At 59.5% G+C, this 18,727-nt stretch overlaps 5 protein-coding genes across 5 annotated transcripts; 2 read left to right on the plus strand and 3 right to left on the minus strand.

Annotated features, from left to right (window-relative positions):
• Nucleotides 1-2: 2 nt before the first annotated feature.
• Nucleotides 3-1,392, minus strand: TRAVEDRAFT_48002 (uncharacterized protein; the record flags this gene model as incomplete). The annotated part of the gene is made up of 2 exons (XM_008040226.1): nt 3-541; nt 615-1,392. 2 exons carry the CDS (start codon nt 1,390-1,392, stop codon nt 3-5), a joined length of 1,317 nt encoding a protein of 438 aa, XP_008038417.1.
• A 393-nt stretch (nt 1,393-1,785) lies between these two features.
• TRAVEDRAFT_72296 (uncharacterized protein) lies at nt 1,786-4,166 on the minus strand (the record flags this gene model as incomplete). The annotated part of the gene is made up of 3 exons (XM_008040769.1): nt 1,786-2,984; nt 3,042-3,463; nt 3,526-4,166. The coding sequence occupies 3 exons, from the start codon at nt 4,164-4,166 to the stop codon at nt 1,876-1,878; spliced, it is 2,172 nt and encodes a 723-aa protein (XP_008038960.1). The 3' UTR covers nt 1,786-1,875.
• A 280-nt stretch (nt 4,167-4,446) lies between these two features.
• TRAVEDRAFT_20739 (concanavalin A-like lectin/glucanase) lies at nt 4,447-5,387 on the plus strand (the record flags this gene model as incomplete). The annotated part of the gene is made up of 3 exons (XM_008039938.1): nt 4,447-4,784; nt 4,842-5,152; nt 5,203-5,387. 3 exons carry the CDS (start codon nt 4,447-4,449, stop codon nt 5,385-5,387), a joined length of 834 nt encoding a protein of 277 aa, XP_008038129.1.
• Nucleotides 5,388-6,546: 1,159 nt separating this feature from the next.
• On the plus strand, nt 6,547-8,997 carry TRAVEDRAFT_58931 (uncharacterized protein). Its single transcript, XM_008040770.1, has 22 exons — nt 6,547-6,678; nt 6,740-6,818; nt 6,876-6,889; nt 6,939-6,980; nt 7,038-7,094; nt 7,145-7,154; nt 7,232-7,249; nt 7,309-7,334; nt 7,394-7,419; nt 7,473-7,513; nt 7,570-7,594; nt 7,659-7,670; nt 7,735-7,750; nt 7,817-7,856; nt 7,908-8,008; nt 8,061-8,107; nt 8,158-8,170; nt 8,229-8,256; nt 8,311-8,368; nt 8,423-8,447; nt 8,502-8,634; nt 8,691-8,997. Exons 1-22 carry the CDS (start codon nt 6,566-6,568, stop codon nt 8,808-8,810), a joined length of 1,044 nt encoding a protein of 347 aa, XP_008038961.1. The 5' UTR covers nt 6,547-6,565; the 3' UTR covers nt 8,811-8,997.
• Nucleotides 8,998-11,313: 2,316 nt separating this feature from the next.
• On the minus strand, nt 11,314-11,962 carry TRAVEDRAFT_90078 (uncharacterized protein; the record flags this gene model as incomplete). Its single annotated transcript, XM_008040771.1, has 2 exons — nt 11,314-11,592; nt 11,648-11,962. Coding segments are annotated over 2 exons (594 nt in total), but the record flags the coding sequence as incomplete, so codon positions are not given.
• Between the last annotated feature and the right edge of the window lie 6,765 nt (nt 11,963-18,727).

Below are 18,727 nucleotides of genomic sequence, written 5' to 3' on the forward strand. Positions count from 1 at the left end.
CCTCAATCGCACGTTACCTCGACACGCACACCCGCCCGTACGAACTTCGCCAGCATAGGAACAACGAGACCCACTCTCTCCGCCTCCTGCCGTTCGCGCTGCTCCTGCACCTTCGGGTCTCCTTCTCTGGAAACCATCTTGAGCATCCCAAGGAAAGATGTATGCACGTGGAGGTACGAGAACCGCGGGTACCTCCTCGCCTCGGTAACTCCTCGCGCGCGTGTCGAGCCGTCAGCATCTCCAACGAGCGCATCCGCAAGGCGCGCGAACGCTGCTTCAAAGCCGACGAGCCACGAATTCGGGCCGTAGAACACGAGTAGTATGCTTTCGAGGAGCGGGAGTGGCGCGGGGCCGGGCGTCGACAGCACGTCTGCGAGGTGCTCGAGGAAGAACGGTGTTGGCGTAAAGGGCTGCGGCGTCCCAAATGCCTTTTCGCGGAGCAGACTCCCTAGGTACGGCATACGGCGGTCGTACTGGAGGTGGAGCGACCGCAAGGAGCCGCATCGCCGTAACCCCGATATGACGCGTTCCACGTGTTCACCTGTAATTGAGAAGGGATTGTCAGTCCAACTTGAATCGGTGGTCGAACGTGGCAGGCAGGTCAGAAAACTTACGGCCTTCAACGGAGAGGCTCATGTCGTCTTCAATGTCGCAGAATATAGTCCCAAAGTGGCGCAGTGACGGCCCGAACGAGGGAATCCCGGGAGCGACGGCAGCCCCTCCAGCTCCGCTGGGAAGCATGGGACAGCCAAAGTCGACTGAATTCAGTCCCGGTAGGAACTCCCTCGCCCGCTCCAGGAAGTCTGCCAGTCGTGCGATCTCCCCACCGTGTATCGCACCTCCGAAGAGGGATAACGTGCGCAGCGCCCACACCGGCGGTGGGCCGTCCCCCGCTCCTCCAGTGGGCGTGACACGCTCTTGGGGCCATTCCGCCGGCAAGCCCATCCTTGCGAGGCTGACAGTGTCCAGGTCGAGTGTTTCGAGGTGGGGCAGGTCTCGGATGAGCGTCACCACCTCGTACAGAGACTCCATGGCCAAGCGGCGCAGACGTAGGGACCGGAACGCAGGGAGCCGTGCGCTCAGTGTGACCAAAGCCGTCCTGTTGAAGAACACGTTCTGGATGCCCGGAGATTCTCTTGGGTGCAGAACGAGAGAGCGCACGTAGGGCGCGATGGCGGGGTTGCGGTTGAGGACGCCTATGAATGTCTCGGTGCGGGAGCTATGCGAGCCGTCCGACTGCACGGGCAACACGACCTCATGCCATAGTTGTACGCGTGAGATGGGCAGCAGCGCGTGGCATGTGAGTGAACAGGCTGCAAGCGAGGGGATGTCTCCGCGTAGGAAACCGATCGAATGCTCGATAGTCTCGAGTGGGATGGGAGGCGTCGGCATGGGGGGTGGAGATAACGTTGCGGTGAACTTGGGGACAATTTGGTGCTGCACGTATATAGGAAGCTCGTGGACCACCGCAGTAGTGAACGTTCCCGTAGGGTCCCACACGCGACCTCGAGAATCAGACGTGGCGGCGGCGCCGTGTAAAGAAGACGTGCATCGTGTTGCGCTTCCGCCATCGTTGGCTACACAAGCCACCCCATAATCTTGACAGCGCTAGAAGCATGGCCGGGTAACGATTTTTTGAAGCCGCCTTTGGACTACGGACATCTCGGACATGCTCACCTGGTTATAAGGTTCGGCAATCATTAGGATGTTCGACGCAATGGAAAATACGCATACCGATGTCAATTGAAAACATGCTTGACGCGAAACTAGGCTGTAATAAATGCTGTTGGATTCTCGTGATAGTATACAAATGTGAGCATAGATCCGTCAAGAAACACACCCAGAATGCCAGCCCCCAAACACGGGAGGACAGCGCTAGAACCCTTCCTCGAAGTCCTCTGGGTCGGCCAGCCCGCCGTCGAAGCGCACCTCCTGCATATCCACCTCGCTCCCGTCCTCGCTCATCTCCACGTCTCCGTCCGTATCGAGCGGGATGTCGATGTCTTCAACATCCCCCGCGGACGGCGTCGCAGTGGGCGCCGGCGCCGGCTGCGGCTCTGGATCCAAGAAAGCCAGACAGTCGTGCCCACACCCGCGCCATCGCACGGGGACGCCGACGCCCCCAACGCCGTCCCCGCCAACGCGCACCCCGGCGATGTCCTCTTCCCATGTAAAGCGCTCCTCCGCGGCGCGTACGAACACTGGGGCGTGCGTCTGTCCAATATGTGCTGGGGAGAGGCAGACGCTGATCGCGTGCTCATCCTCGTCGTGCCGGCGTGCTGGTGGGGAGGATGCGCGGTGTGTGCGCGTCCCTCCGAAGACGTCTTCGGGGGCCTGAGAATGAACGTCCCGTTGGCCCTCGTCGCGTCGGACTTTAGACGGACCGGGAAACTGCGCGGCCGCGGTGGGCTTCGCGACGGCGGCGGGTACGCAAGTGCGGAAAGTAGCGAGGACGGACGGCCCGAGTCCGAGGTCTTCGGTGAGAGGTAGAGCGTATTCGGCCTCGAGGACCGTAAGTGTGCGTGGAGGCGGGTTTGTAGTGGGGACAGGGTCGGTAGATGGTCCGGATGGTAGGAGTGCGAGGGCGGAACTAGAATGTGGGATACTGGAGGAGGACGGAGAATGCACTGGAGGGACATGGGACGGAGTCTGCACGTAGAATGATGGCGGATGAGGGTGATATGGAGCAAAGAGAGTACGGAAGCACAGCTCCGTTAGCGGGGGTACGGCGTAGTGCACCGCCGTCTCCGAAACTGGCCTGGGACGTCGTGATATGGGCTCGCTATCGGCGGTCGACGGTTGCGATGGGACGGGGTTCGACAGTGGCGGAGGAATCCAAGGATTCCCAGCTACCGTGAGTTTGGTCAAGTGCATGCTAAGCATCTCCACTGGGAGCCAGCGAAGCTTGTTTTGCGCGACATTGAGCTCTTTCAACGATGTGAGATGCACGATTTGGGGCGGGATAGTCGTGAGTGCATTTGATCCTGTGCACATATATGTATCAGCATGCTACTACTAATGAATCGATTGAACAGACGTACGTAAACTGAGTACAGTCAGCGAGGAAACGCGAAACAATTCGGCGGGTAGGTGGGTGATAGTGTTGTTGGCAAGGAATAACTGAATTTCGCGTCGTCGAAGAGGGCTTGAGGCAGGTAGAGGAACAGACTGTAGGGACGCGGCGCGAGCGGCGGGTGTTCCCCTGAGCCGTTCGCCATCTTTAGATCTCAGAAAGAAATTGTCGTTGAACGCTGCGGCCGGAAGAGTTGTAGCCCGAGTGAACGGCCGAGATGAGGAGGCATAATCTGAAGACGACGCGAGTAACGGCAGGAGTTTGGGGGAATGTTTCGGTGACGATGGCGCGCTAGACGGGGCTTGGGTTGGAGGGAGGACGACGAAGCCTTCGAGGTCCGCAATCGTTGGAGGAATATGCGAGATGGGACCCTTGCGCAAGCTCGTCCCCCTACATACCAGGATGCATAGAGTCAATCTTCCGAGCTCAGCGAGAAAGCGGTTATCACGCACGCTAGGTCAATGATCCCACTAAGCTTGTCGATGGCAGCAGTGATCGCCTCGTCCCACGCCCTGTGCTCGACTTCTTCATTTGTTTCTCGCGGAAGCTTCGCCTTAGGTTCGTCAAACTCATCATCGGTGAGCACCAGATCGTCGTCTAGATCATCGAGCGACATTGCGACCCCTACGCCGATCGGAGTCGGAGAGGTCCCTCTCCTCGTCCCGTACGGGTATGAGGTTGAAGACGACGCGCTAAAAGCACTATCTGTGGACAAGACGCGTCCATCCTTCTTCTCGTGTGTCGGGGGCCTCCATGTACGCTTTGCTGAACCCGAAAACGGGTCAACGACGCGTGTTGGGGTCGCGTTTTCTGTACTGAGGTCTCGCGAGAGCGCGTCCCCCGCGTCGACCAGCTTATCTTGACCTGGGATGTATGGCTGGATGTTCGCAGCTCGCCTCCTCGTGTCATCTCTTGCGTAGATACGCGGACGCTTGCTGGATTTGGTCGACCCTGCGAAGGGGTCCTTGGCACCGGGTGATGCTGGGGGTGTGCACAGCGCGAGAGGACTGGGAGACGACGGCGGAGACGAGTCAATTGGTGCTAGAGAGGGAGAGGAGGATGGAGATGGGGTGTAGAGTTCTGTGTCGGCCATGTCTTTGTGATTTGTCGCGAAAAAGGTGAATAGAGTGAGTGGCAGATGGACGTTCAGGCGGACGCAGCAGCAGCAGGGGGCCAGGCACGTAATCGGCCATTCCCGCGTTTGGTCACGGGATCGCGCCGCCCGATTGGTTCGTCTTCCCTCCGAGGACTCGAGTTGGGTCAGCTTGCTTGACTCTCTACCACCACCATCCCCTGCACATCTTACTAACACCCACGTACACCCTCTTAGCTCCCTTGCTTCACTAGGTCAACGGCGCTACTCGTCCTTCACCATGAAATTCGCCACGCTTCTGTCTCTGGGCTTGACTGGTCTCGCGAGCTGGAGCTTCGCTGGTGCCACTGACAGCGCTCGGTTTCTGGAGTCTCATCGCAACTTGCAATCTCGCGGACCTAGCTCTCAGTGCGAACCATTGAGCATATCTTTTGAATCTGCCCCATCTGCCGACGTAGACAGATCCTTCGTCGCCATCAGTCCTCCTGGATCTTACGAGCTGGGCTCGGGTGGCTTGCAGCTCTTCCTGGACAGACCGCACGGCTCGGTCACCACCAAAGGCAACGTCAATGACAAGCTTGCCGAAGGAGCGACAATCAACTCTACCTTCACATTACTGTCCGTAGGCTACTTCTCTCGCGTCCCTTGCTGCGAACGCCTCTAACGTCATGCCAGACACGGCAAAGTCACGTACACCTTCTCAGGCCCAGGGATAGCGGGCGTAGTCACCGCCGCCATCATGATCGCGGACGAGCGCGACGAGATCGACATCGAGCTCCTTGGCGGCGACTTGCCTCATTGGCAGACCAACGTGTTCGCGCCCGCCCCGCGCGACGACCAGCCGCTCTATGGCGCTTTTGGCGGGGTTGAAGACTACCCACACGGCCAGAAGAGCGTGAGGGCGATCCACTCTTACACCATCGACTGGAACGCAGACCGCATTCAGTGGAGCGTCGATGGCTCTGAGGTCAGGACTCTACGCAAAGGTGCGCCCGCTCTGCTATTCCTTCAGTGTTGGACTCACCGGCATATGCAGCGGATACGAAGAAGAACGGCGCTTTGCACTATCCTACGCATCCCGCGCGCCTTCAGCTCGGCATCTGGGACGCAAGCGCACCTGCGGGAACGTCGGAGTGGGCGCAAGGGCCTATCGACTGGGCTTCTGCCCCGCGCAGGATGACTGCGACATTCAAGAGCATCGAGGTGGAATGCCCATACTAGCCTGCATGATGTTCTCACAGACCCTACATATACATTTGGTACGACATGCCAATTCCTTGGTTAAACTTGTTGAGATGTTGCGGCACGCAACAAGCACGGACTCGGACTCCAAGAATCTCTTGCGGCTGTTGGTTACATGACGGTGCGCCATTCTGAACAGTACTACATAGTCAGGTGAGTAGTACACTGCAACGAATCTCGATTGTACAATGTGTGGAAGATTTGCACTCGATCGATTGACCTATTGGGCGCCTTACGGCCACTTACCAAGCGGTTGGTACATAGATAGGTTCCGCGGCAAGCCTCCGGATCCCCGTGCTGAACACCATCACCTCCGAGCATCTTCTGAGAAGCATTAGATGGAAGATAACGCGCGACGGCGCCATGGCAATATTGCATATTGCGCGTTGCTGCGCCGGCGGTATGGACTTGTAAGGAATTGTGGCCTGCGAAGGTCGGTGAGAAGGTACGAAATCCCTCTGAGACTTACCAGCTCATTTCGGCTGAGTCTTCAACGTTTCCGATACGGCCAGTCACCTGCAACCATTCTGGATTCTTGGCCTAGCCTCTGTCTCAGCGGAAGGCTGGAGCAAGAGGATACTCCGCTGTTCGCCCTGGAGTGACGGAGGTGATGAGCTGGGCTAACGTCACTAAGTGATGCTTGATGAGCGGGTCTCAAGCCTTGTTCGACAAACAGAAAGCCCGTCCCTCCATGTGGCGCAATCTCGTGTCTCAACGTGCAATGTGCACAGCTACAGAGACGAAGAGCAACATATGTGAGCATTTGCACACATGGATAGCGCAGCAGTCGTATTGATTATAATAGTCATTGATGGTGCTATTACCCGCATTGCATAAGTGCGGAACACAGGACGGGCTGGGCGGACCTGCACTCTCCCTCAACCGATCGGGTGCATCGGGGGCCATCGGGTACACAGGGCGCGAATCAAACGGCCTTCATTGAAGCTTCCAGGCCCTCCGCGGGGTATTCATGGGGGCGCAATGCTATCGGCGCAAAGCCGCCCGCGTCTCCTTCACGGTCAGCGCGGCGCTCTGCATCTGCGCACCGCCATCAAACGGCGTGATTGCGGCCACCCTGAGCCAAGTCGGGACGCCAATATATATTGCGGGCGTATCGCAGCGGGGCTCGAGTACGCACCCGGCACCGACCCTCGACCATGGCGTCCGCGAACCAGACGGCCACCCCCTCCGCGAGCGCGGCGCTGCCCGCCCTCCCCGCGCTGGACAACACCTTCGGGGCGCTGTATCTTGGGACCTGCTTTGGCTTGATGTGCGTGTGCTGCGTCGTTCGATCAGGACGGGCTGTCGGAGGAGGCTAACTGCGCCCGCAGATTGTACGGGCTCACCGTGCACCAGGTGTACCGATATTTTCGGTTATACCCAACCGACACAATCTTTCACAAGACTTATGTGCGTCAGAGTCTGGTCAGCCTACGCGTGTCGCTCACCACCTGCCTTGGCCTACAGGTTCTATTCGCTTTGTACGTCACGCCTATGGTCAGTCGACGGGAGGCGCTCATGACTTTGTAGGGCCATTGAAACACTTCATTCTGTCTGCACCATGCACGTAGTGTGAGTCCGTTAATCTTCTTACGACCTTCATCAGCGCACTGAAATCTTGATCTTCAGATATCACTATTTAGTCACCAACTACTTCAACCCCCTGGAGCTTGGGAACGACATTTGGTGAGTGCAGATCCGCGACCGAAACAGATACATGCTGACATCTTTTTCAGGTCGCTACGAGTAAGTGTGCGACCCCCTAGCTAGTGGGTCAAGATATCTGACGAGTGCGCTGTACCCGTTAACGTTACGTTCTATAGACGCTTACATGGGTTTCGGTGAGTTATCCTGTTGCAGTCGGAGCCTGTGGTATGCTGATATGCCACCCCGTGGTGAGGGTCTCGCCATCGTTCTTTCACAAGGGTAAAGTCGAATCTCGCGTCTTTGAGGAACACCCCGACACGACGCTCAACCCTGCTTAGATTCTACGCTCGACGTGTGTTCAGACGTACGTGCCGCTGCGACGGGTGGCGTTCACGCAGAGTTCTGACGGACGAGTAGTCAGTGAAGGCTGGTGGTCCAAGATCTTGGTCGTTTTAGTGGTAGGTGCCTCCGCAATGACCATGTGCTCGTGCGTCTAACTTGCTCCTCCACGCAGATCCTCCTTATCCTTGTTGAAATCGGTGTGTGATACAATCCTTATGGACCAGCCTAATACTCACTGTCTTTGACACCTCGGTCGCGCAGCTTTCATCATCGGTAAGTCCCCGACCCAGGTTCAACGTACGATACCCTAGCTGACACGCAATTCTCCATCGTCTAGCTGCGACAATCGAGGGGTGCGTGCATGATCGATCCGGGCGTATATATGCCACGCATGACTGACGGCCGGCATCTCCTTCCAGGTTCCTCCTCGCGACACTCGCCGAGTATCAAAAGTTCGCCGTACGTCGTCTGTCATTACGAGTTGCACGCATCTCCCTGAACGCCATGTAGTGGATGGTCTCCGTCGTATATGGCGTGACGGTTTCCTGCGACATTATCCTCACTGGCAGTCTCACGTGGGTGCTGCTCAAGAAGCGGACGGGCTTTAGGAAGTGCGTTTATCGAGTTTCTCGTCCCCGCTTTGCGACTCACACGTCCGTCCAGCACCGATTCGCTCATTGCAGTCATTGTACTCTACTCAATCAATACCGGTACGTCTCTCTCGTTTTGTGATGAGGGTCGGACTGACCTTGTCGCCTAGGCCTTATGACGGGGTAAGGTACTCTGTATCGTGGAGTCCGCTCAATCTGTTAACCTGCGATCGTATATCAGCGTTTTCGGGCTTCTGGTTTTCATCTTTGTGAGTGCCCGTATCATACAGTATAGCGCTCTCAGCTGACCTCGCGGTCGAAAGGCACTGGTCATGCCGAACAACCTGGTATACATCGGTATCAGTATCTTCGGCACAAAACGTGAGTAGTTACCCCGCATTTGCGGTCTACCGCTGCTGACAGAGCGCTCTACAGTATATATCAACTCGGTGCTGGCTGTGTACGTGCCAGTAGCCATTCATTTTATACACAGATGCTCACACGGCTCATACAGCCTCAACTCGCGCAAGTCGCTGAACAACAGGAACCTGAACGGTTTCGAGCTCAACTCGTTCGACACAAACGGTATGCCTGGCTCAAGCACGTCCCGCAGCCGGAACACCACACATCTCGCCAGCGCGCTCAGAGTGAGTCCATTGCATTCAGTTCGGTTGCAGATCACCATAACCTGAATCGGCACTAGGTGGGCGTATCGAAGACGACGGCGACGCATGTCGACATCCAGATGAAGCCGCAAACACACCTGAACCGCAGCGCGGAGGACGGCCTCGGCGACGAGATGCCCATGCAGGAGTACAAGTAGTTGCTGCTCTGGGTCCCGCCTCCCCCTCTCACCTTCCTCCGAGGGCTCCGCCGTTTCCCTCGTTCTTTGGGTCAGTGTTGTGCCGGCAGGACGGTATACCGTAACTGGGGCTAAGTTATCCGATGATATATTTGTGTCAATAGATTAGGCCTGTAGTACCAAAAGACACCGCAATCATACCAGTCGCACTTATAGGATGAGATGCGAGTACCGTCTGTCTCCCAAACGAGTTCGGGGATGAACGGGCCCCGCATACTGTACCTCCAGGACCAAAGCGGCGGGGGGTTTGGGGTGTGACCGGCCGGACACGACCGTCCAAAGCGGCGCGACCGGCGGTGCCTGTGACCGCCCGGTAGGCAAAGCGGCGCGGGGCCCCGCAGGGCCGCCAAAAACGCCTTTTTGGAGTGTGACCGGCGTCGGCTCGCCGCCGCTGAAGCGGCGGGGGCGACTGTGACGCGGGACACACCCCCTAAAGCGGCGCGGCGGAGGTCGCTGTGACCTGTGACCCGCCGCTTTGGTCCTGGAGGTACAGTAACGTGTTTCGGCCGCCGCGGCTCATACACACCCTCACCGTTTTACGAAGCTGGCCACTATTCCAAATGTCTCGATCGACTAACTGGCAGTACCGCACGATCGACCGAGGATCGGTTCTCGACATTAAGGAGGAGGAGGCTATAGGAGGGGTTTCCAGGTCCTTGGGGTCGAGTTTGACAGGCCTCTCGACGCCACTCGAGCTCAGTTGACGCGGACCACGCTGAGCGCGCGGCCTCCGGCATCTTCCGGTTTCGCGTGGAACACGACCACCATCATCGTGCTCTCTGCCTTGCGCCGCCTTTGCGTCTCGATGTCTTGATGCACAAACGCCATATGATACCGCCTGAAAACGCGTAAAGGTAGGTATCGATGCCCATCTAACTGACAGCATAGGCGGAACGTCTTCTAAGCTCATACACGAGGTCAAGGCTTATTGTTCACTGGAATGACCTTCGGCCTGCCATGCTGCCTGGCTGTCGCGTAGTCTCACACGTCAAGATCAGCATAGGAGGCGCATGCCCAAGGGCACCAGCGGCACTCCATAACAACTCCAGATGAATTACTGGGATTCTCATCACCATCTGTTGAGCGCACAATTAGCAGCGAGTGCGGGGAAGGGCAGCAGCTAGAATGTGAGAGCGATGTAGAGATCAGTGCGAGATCTGGAAAGCGGACGTCGAGCAGACCGCGAGTCCGCCAAAACACGGTCTGAGCAGAGGACCACCTGCAAGTGCATCGCAGCAGGGGCGAGGTGGGGTCGACGTTGAACCGGGCGACGTCTACGACGGCAGGAGAGGAGGGAGCTCGAGAGCAGCGATCGAGCAGCTGCCAGACGCGTGACGTCACCCCTCCTCAATCGATCCCGTGCCGATCGGATTCGCTCTGCACGCAGGCGCCCCTCGGCTCGGACCGAGCTCTCTTTGGCTGCAACCGACTCGATAGATCGTCGCCTTGGGCGTACATATGCGCAGAGCACCGCCCACCGGCTGCGCATTCATGCGCGCGAGTGCGCAGCAGCGTAGGAGGCCTTCGAAAAGGCACAGCATAGCCCACATTGCGCTAACAACACCCTCGACAGCCTGCGGACCATCCTTCTTACACACGGACCGCCCTGCCAGGCTGCCGCCCATCAAAAAGATACGGCGCAGACCCCCCGGTAGACGAGCCCCGGCAAGGTAGGCTGTGCTTTCCGACCACATTGCGCGTCGCTCGAGGTCATGAGCAGCCTTTGTGGCGAGCATCACATCGCCGTCCGCAGTCGACGTATCACCTTCTCGCTACGCCGCGGTGGGCTAGACGATGGTATGAGGGGGTAGGGGTGCGGAGGTCTCCTATGGCAGCGTAGTAATTTGATCTTACAGAGGAGGCACCGGCGGGCGTTCATCAAGTGGCCGTACTCACCTTCGCTGCGGAGACTGCACGATCGACGCTGCCGCACGGTGCCAGGAACTATACCGCCTACGCGAGCACCGTGGCTTCACGACGCGGCGTATCTCAGATCATATGCACGGCGACTTCGGGATGTTGGTACGTGATTTCATGACTGGTAATAACGTACACGCTCATACACACTCGCAGCCCGCCTGGCTAGCAGGAGGTACACTTCCTCTGTTTTTTCTCCATCGACTCTCTGCGTCACGCAATTCACGCGTCCTTAGCCCAGCTCACGGTGCGCTTTGAGCGCTCACCCTGTAGAGAACACTCGTCAGCATCGCGAACCCATGGACTTCAAGCACGGTGGACGTACGCGAATCTTTTCCTCGATCAGCTTCTTCAACGCCTCGAACTCCTTCAAGAGCTCTTCGTCGATCTGACTGGCAGTCTGAGTCTGCGAGGCGTCCGCCGCCGATGAAGACGCCGACGCGACAACCGAAGTGCTGGCAGAGGCGACAGCGGCGGATGATGCAGCCACGGACGACGACGCAGCCGCGGCGCTGGTCGAGGCGGCGCTAGCTACAGAAGAGGCCGCCGCGGAAGAGCTTGCCACGGACGATGTCGCGGCTTTGGTCGCCTTGGCCGCCTTCGTAGAAGTCGACGCAGCCGGCGCCGACGACGCGGCGGCAGCGGAGGTCGATTGGCTATCACCCTTGCCGCCGGCAACAGCAGCCTGTTGGACGACGACGCAGTTGCCGAACCCGCCCGCGGTGGTGAACGAGACGAGGCACTTGTCCTTGGACGCGCCCCCGGCGCACGTGCTGCCCGCAGGGAGCTGCACGACGAGCTGCTGGGAGCCGTTGTCGTTCGGGTTCTACGGGAATTCATATGGTGAGCCTTCGCACGCGCGGTACGATCTAGCCACTGACCTTGTCCCCGTTCTGCAGGACGTCGGCAGAGACGAACGACTTGCCCGTGCCGGTCGGGTCGACGAGGGCAGTCACCTGCCGCGAGCCGTCGATCCCTCCGTTGAAGTTGGTGATAGTGGCGACGAACGAGCCGTTCGCGGCCGCCTGGATCGCGGTGGAGGAGTCGAAGTTCTTCGCGATGTCGATGTTCCCGCACTCGCTGTTCTTCTGCGGGCGCTGCGCGTCGTTCCGCACGGGCGTGCCCTTGATGCCGAGGGCGGGCGAGATCGCTGCGTGCGCGTGCGCCTGGAGGGCGAACCCGAGGCACAGCGCGGCAGTGGCAATGACACTCTTGTTGAAGATCATGACTGGGAGTAATAAAGCGACGTGTATGGACGTAAAGCGTAGGAAGGAGTGGAGGTGCTGAGGAAGCGAGGGGGGAATGCCGGCAGACTACAAATGTGAAGAGGATCCTGCCTCAGTACGTCGATACAGCCAGAGTGCACGATGGGGGGCCTCTCTCGCCCGCGCCCGTCCTTTTATTGATTCCCCCAGGCCAGGGCGCTTTGACGTGTGATGTGGGTGCTTCAAGGGGGTCAATGACCTATGCAATTGAGACGCCACCGGCCGCGGGATCAGTGCAGCAGCCCGCGCGCTCCGTTGCTACGGGCACCGTGTTTGCGCACCGGGGGCCCAATTGTGCACGTCCGACGGGCAAATACACCGCGCGCATGCATGTATTCGGAAGTCGCGGAGCTACTTCAAATGCACTGATGAAGAGCGGTGTGTACGCCGACGTCGGATTGGATGCTAAGTTTGAGCGTCGCAAGTAGGCGCCGGGGCGGCCATTGTCTGGAGGACGCCCATCCGCGCATACCTTTCAACGTCTCTCCGCCTTTGGGCGCTTCTATCCTTTTCATGTGTGTCTCCTTCTCTACTCTGCATGCAGCAGCGCCGCCCGCAACAGCGCCGCCTGCGTTTCTCGAGAACACGATGCACCCTACCTCCGCCTCGACCCCTCTCAGGCTGCTCAAGGGCTCGATCATCGGAGAATCCTCCAGCTCACTACTGCGAGCACAAGCACGCCGAAGCGGTCATAGGTGTGCAGTCCTCACCCGCCCCGCGTGTACTCTTCCCTCATTTCGCTCTCTCCTTGACAGCGCGCGCACGAGGAACGTATGCGGCGAGGTTGATACCGCCGAGATCTAGTATTGGGTAAGTTCGTAGCTCGTCTCGATGCGAATTGCGCTCACTATCGCGTAAAAACAGTACCTTCGATGCGCACCCGCGAATAATCTTCTGTGCCATTCGCGTACTCCACGGCCCGCACTGAAAACGCCTGTAGGACGTACATCAGGCTTGCACGATGACGCACCGGCGCGCGCTAAGATAGCGCATACGCCGTTCGCCTGCAATTCGGTCCACACGGGGGCGCGGACGCCGCCACCCTTTGTCATTGGTGCAGCTATCCACAGCGGTACACTGGCACAGGGTCTGTGTACCATCATTGAGCACGTTCTACTCTCGTATCGGGTGCGTTCCCAGCTTGTTCTTCTGCGAAACACGCTCACAGCGTCCCCACAGAGCGCCATGCGGTACACACCCCAAGAAGCTCCTCGCCCCGGATGCAAAACACAACGGCCACCACTCGAACGGTGACATCACGGTCGAGAACACTCGGAATACGCTGTCGTTACACCCGCTAAGCTGTCGCCAACGTCCTCCGCCCGGAAAGCCGTTTTCCGGCTGGCGACCGCTTCATAGCCTTTCGCCCGCGTTCCCGCGACATCCATCCGGTTGCGCATGCTAAATCATGATCACGCGGTACGTTCGTATGCACTCTTGCTCCAGGCGCGTTTGCAGCCCGCGCGTACGCGTACAGCACTCACAGCGTCGTCTTTTCAGGTTGCCCACAACGCAAAATACGCACAACACGCTCCGCACCGCTCGCCCCGGCCCTCTCGCGCGCCTGCACCATCGTGGGATCCCTCTCAACCATGCCTGACGACCCCGCCACCGCGCATCGACACCGCCCATGCGCACGCGGTCTCGCGCCGGCAGCCCGGCACTCCCACATGCCATCGCCGCCCCACCTCGACGCCGGCCCCAAATCCTTAGCAAACATGACGGCGAGCCCCCGTGCACACCGGTGCATACACCCACCGAGTCTCGGCGCGCCCGGAGCGAAAAAAAGTCCGGCCATTTCGGTCGATTTCATTGGCAAACTGCGAAACGACATACAAAAGCGCGCGTCCCGCCGCGCTCCCGCCCCCGGAGACCGCGCCGTTTGGCCAGCACACGCCACGGAGCACCCGCTATCGGCCCCCGTCGCTTTCGGGCGCGTGGGACGACTTTGATTTTGACGGGTTTGGCGGCGGGAGGTTCGCGTGCACGGCTCGGGGTGCGATGCCGTGGCGCGGCGCGGATTGCTCAAGCTCCGGACGAGTCAGCGACGCGCACCGCGTCTCTACGCCGGTGCGCACGTGTCCCACGAGACGGCAACGCGCGCAGAGCGGGCGGGCGGCGCGCTGTAGTCTCCGCCGCTCGCGGGTGACTCGTGCGTGGCCCGCCTCGCACCTCCGTGCCGCGAACCACCCCCGCGGGCGGCGACGGAGACTTACACGTGCGCTGGCAGCTACGGGCGCGATGTGCGGGGAAATGCGCCACGCCGAGACAACGACACCAAGAGAACGCGTCCAGCAGCCGTCGCCATCGCCGACGCCAATGCCGTTCCTGCGCCCGTCCCCGTCGACGGTCCCCCGGCGGCGCCCCCTGCGCCTAAGCAGCCTTGGAGACCGCCGGCGCAGGGCGTATACTTAGCGCCGCGAGGTGGGCCGCTCTCCGCCCGGCGGTGAAGGACACTGCGCGCCGAGTTTGTGGCTCTCCCGGCCGCGCACTTGAGATGTATATACGATATCCTAGGCCTCCCTCGCCACCGCCTCCTTGCCGCCGTCTCCCGCCAAGCGCCCGGAGTACGTCCTCCGCGACGCCCGCAACGCCGTGCTCGTCGCTCTAGGCGGCCTCGGCGCGCCTTGGTCGTGCTGGGACGGCCAAACGAGGTGAGCGATACAGCGCGCGCGTCCGGATTGTCGCACTCACCCGTGTCCTCAATAGATCGCCGGCGGCCGCGCCGCGTTCACGCCGGACGCCATGATGCGGAAGGTTCGAATCAGCGGGAAAAGATCTTCGAAGGTGAGCTCACCCCTGTGTCCCGGCTCGGAGACAGACAGTCCACTCACCGCACGTCCATCAGACGGTTCGGGGGCCGCCACGCGCGATGTGTCCGCGGTGTGCGCCGGCTTGGGCCGTAGTATGGTCCTTGAACGAATGTCTGCGACGGTGCGATGAGCGCACAGACACGCACATCGCCATCCTGCGTACCTCTCTTACAGCGCGCCCTTGTACGTCCCAGGGGGCGCAAGGAGTCCGGCGAGAAACGGCGTGGCGGGCTGTGTGATTACGCACATAGGGGGCCGCCCTGTTCTTCCTCTGCGCGGTGGACGCTGGGCGACGTGCACGGTAAGCGACACATCTCGTCCTCAAGGATACTACCAGACTCACCGTGCCGTCTCGTTCCCCGTAATAGCTTCGCCATTCCCGCGTGCCAAGAGCTCACTATGCGCTATCTTCGCGGCCGCTCTCCGTCTCACGGACTCGGACCTGTAGTAAAGTCAGACGGCGCGTATTCACACGGAAGGATGTCAGATTTGCTCACCGCTCGATGCAGGCCCGTCCGGACGTTCGCGCGACACCATTGTGCGGTGGTCGACGCCTGCGCGTCAGCATCTAGCCTCCCAGCTGCCGTTTTCGTGCACGAGAGACCGGCTGCGAAAGAGGTATGTGAGGCGAATGCGCTCGTTCCCCAGGGGGCTCGCTGACGCACCTGAGACAGCCTGATAACAGCTGCGAGTCCATGCAGGCACGAGCCCGCCGTGCGCCGTTGCATGCTGCCTATGCGTACACACCGAGTTAACGTGCGCCTCGTATGCCGTATGCCACCCTATGCAGCTAGTAAGAGCGTGTGCAAGCCACAAGGAGAGGGCATACTGAAACAGGAGCCGGTACAGTGTATGGATTCGAGGGTGCCGCATTCGCATCCGCCGTGTCGTACGCCACACGCCCACGGCGCGAGCTAGCGAAAGAGTGAGAGGTCAGTGACAAGTTACGGGCGGTTTGAGCGACGCTGACACACCTCACATTTAACAGATCTCGTACGGCGCAGGATGCAAGGTGCCGCAGCTCCCGATGTGCGAGGACCGGCGACGAGAAAGGGAGGTAGACCCGGCGAGGGGAGGGGAAGGTGGACATGTCTGCTAGGACAGTGGGAGGAAAAGGGAACGGTGAGTACGCCCGCGTCGGCATCGCCGGGCTCGTACTTATTCCCGCCGTGATTTAGGGCTGTCCTCCGTGCCCGTCGCACCATGGTCCGTGCGGCGAGCTTCCACCCGAGCCCAGCGATCCCCCGTCGTGTGGAAACGGCTGCTGGCGGGAACGGGGCGACGTCTTTACGAGAGGACCGGGGAGCGCACCGAGCCCGCTGGGTGGCGCACCAACCAGGATGCGCCACGATCAGCCGAGAGACATGGCACGAGCGGGGGAGCGCGCGCGCGGACGCACCGCGGGAGGGGTGAGGGTGGTTACCCGGCGTGGTGCGTCTCGCCCTCTGGTCTCGATTCGACGACGGAGGACACGCTCGCTTCAGATGGGCGGCGCTTCGTACGCGGGATCCTGACACAGCCCGCCCTTGTTTCCAAGTCCACCAGTGCCGCTGCATTGGACGAGCTACGGCATTGGCGGATGCATTCTGCGAGCTCGTCCGGGGCCAGGATGTTGATTTCAAGCACAATCCTCCTGGCCTGCACAAGGACCTCTGCGCGGCGGCGAGCAAGAGACCTAGTTGGCGTGTAAGATCATAAATATATTTTGTGCCGTGCATCTCGACCCTGAGAAGTGTGAGCCTCTGCATAACGACATGTGCGCGCAGATCGGCAGTGTACGTTGATGTCCAGAGCATGATCTCCGCCCGCCTTATGCGAGACGTCCTGGAGCTGGTCCGACATCATGTCATGCAGCCGAGGAAAATGCTCAGCGACGGCCGTCGGCTGCTAGCTGCTAACTCAGGCACTGGCGGCACCAACCTAGACTAGCAATGGGCTCGTCGACTCGACCGCGGCTCTTGTCTTGTGTTGCGAGTGGATGAGGCCTGTGTTGCGGGTCGAACCTTCTTACCGAATTAGGTAGGTAGATAGATTGGATTTCATGTCTGTGCCAGTGCACGCAGACTTGGATGGCTCATTCCGTGACCTCGACGAGCTCAAACATCTCGCTGAACATCCTAATGGTGCTCTCTTTGAAGCGGCGACGCCTGCGCGGGCGGCTCAGATGGTAGGATGCAAAGATCTCGACTGCAGGGTCGAACAAGAGCGCCAGCCGCTTCAACACTGGCATCTATGATCTAGCAACCGCCGAGAAGCGCAAACCCTCGCTGCGGCGCCGGTCATCTGAATTGCAAATATCACACATATCTACATGTTCCATCAATGAATGTAGACGGCACTCAGTCAGAAGTGGAGAGGTTAGGATTGACAATGTGTGGAGCAGGCTCGTGCTACACACATTCTTATTCCTATCCCCTTCAGTTCTGGATGTACGAGTGAACCCTGTGCGCCAGCCCTCATAGATATATCACATAGCACCATGAGCTGGTGCAGACCATCCAGCTTGGTACATGTCCGATCATGCCGCATGCAGGAGCCGATGCGAAATTGGACTGGTCTAGCGGACGGAGAAGGACTAAGAGATTGTACAAGCGAGCGGGGGTCGCGTAAGTCTAGCGTTCTGAAGAGTTCGTTGGAGACGCCGCAGCCGTGCTACAGCCGTTGCCATCACTGGCATTCTCCCACCAGTGAACCTGCAAGCCGCACAGCGCCTGCTGATGAACTTGGATACTCGCAGCTCCGCACCAATTGTGTGCAGTCGGGTCTGGGACCCCAGCCGAGACACGTCCTCGTACCTTCTCCCTGCCCCCCAAGGACCACCATCTGTCCCCACTTGTCCTTCTCACGATGACACTTGCATGAACCTCTGGACTCCACCTACATTCCCTCGAGGTCCTCACGAGCCTCACCGACACTTGTCCACCCTTCAAGTGCTCCCGGCTGTCCCACGGTTGCCGGGCACCGAGCACCGGGCAAATGCACTTGTGTTCTGCAAGGAAGTAGCGTCGCACCACCCACCCGCCCGCTCCGAAGCTGCCCATCCGTGAGTTGTACCATGCCATGGCAGCTGAGAGGTATGTGAGCACATGCGCACTCTCCCGATGTGGTTGACACAAAGCAGCCAGGACGGACACTGTCACCAACGGAAGAGAGGCTTCATAGAGCCTTCCGGTGCACACTCCTGTTGCCCGAGGTCAAGCACGCAAGGACACAGATTGTGCGACAGCGAACCGCTGATGGCGAGGCCCGAGTTGGCCTCGAGGCCGAAGGGAGTGCATGGTGCTGTTGCTCAGGTGCGTGGCTGGCTTCTCCAAATTCTTTCATTGTCCCCGAATGAGCGCAATGAAATCTGCAGCGGAGGGATGGTAAGCTTCCTTTCCCAGATGTCTATTGTAGCAAGAACTGATCGCTCTGCCGCAACAGAGGCAACGCACTCGACCGGAGCGCACATCTTCCGCTGCCATGCCCGACCTCATTCTGCCGCTCTCACCGGACCTGCATTTGCGGTGGCAATGCGGAGGGCCAGGCATGACAAGTGACCGGGTAACCCGGAACACATTCATATATGTGCTCCCAGAACGGCGCAGGACGGCGGAGAGAGAACGGGAAAGAACGCGGAGACATGGTACGCACTGATTGCATGGTACCGTGACAGATATTCCATCTAACTCGATTTTTGCGATACATCTCTACATGTCGCATTTGACAAGTCGGCACAGGGTTGTACTCTGACCAGGGGGGGCGGCTGCGATCGGAGGGTGCGAGCAAGTAAGCATGGATGGTCGACGGTGGTGGAGTGCAGCAACGAAGCCGCGGCACGGCACCGGGAACACCGATGTACTAGGCGCCCATTTCCTGCGAAGTCGACTCCGAGCCGTATCTC

Source organism: Trametes versicolor (assembly GCF_000271585.1).
Source record: "Trametes versicolor FP-101664 SS1 unplaced genomic scaffold TRAVEscaffold_6, whole genome shotgun sequence".
Lineage (NCBI taxonomy): Eukaryota > Fungi > Basidiomycota > Agaricomycetes > Polyporales > Polyporaceae > Trametes > Trametes versicolor.

Excerpts from the sequence above, each read along its gene's own strand:
- TRAVEDRAFT_58931 (XM_008040770.1), top strand. The coding sequence starts at position 6,566 with ATGGCGTCCGCGAACCAGACGGCCACCCCCTCCGCGAGCGCGGCGCTG. Across the intron at positions 7,420-7,472 it reads CGCTCGACGTGTGTTCAGAC|TCAGTGAAGGCTGGTGGTCC; the intron begins GTACGTGCCGCT and ends ACGGACGAGTAG. Across the intron at positions 7,857-7,907 it reads CCGAGTATCAAAAGTTCGCC|TGGATGGTCTCCGTCGTATA; the intron begins GTACGTCGTCTG and ends AACGCCATGTAG.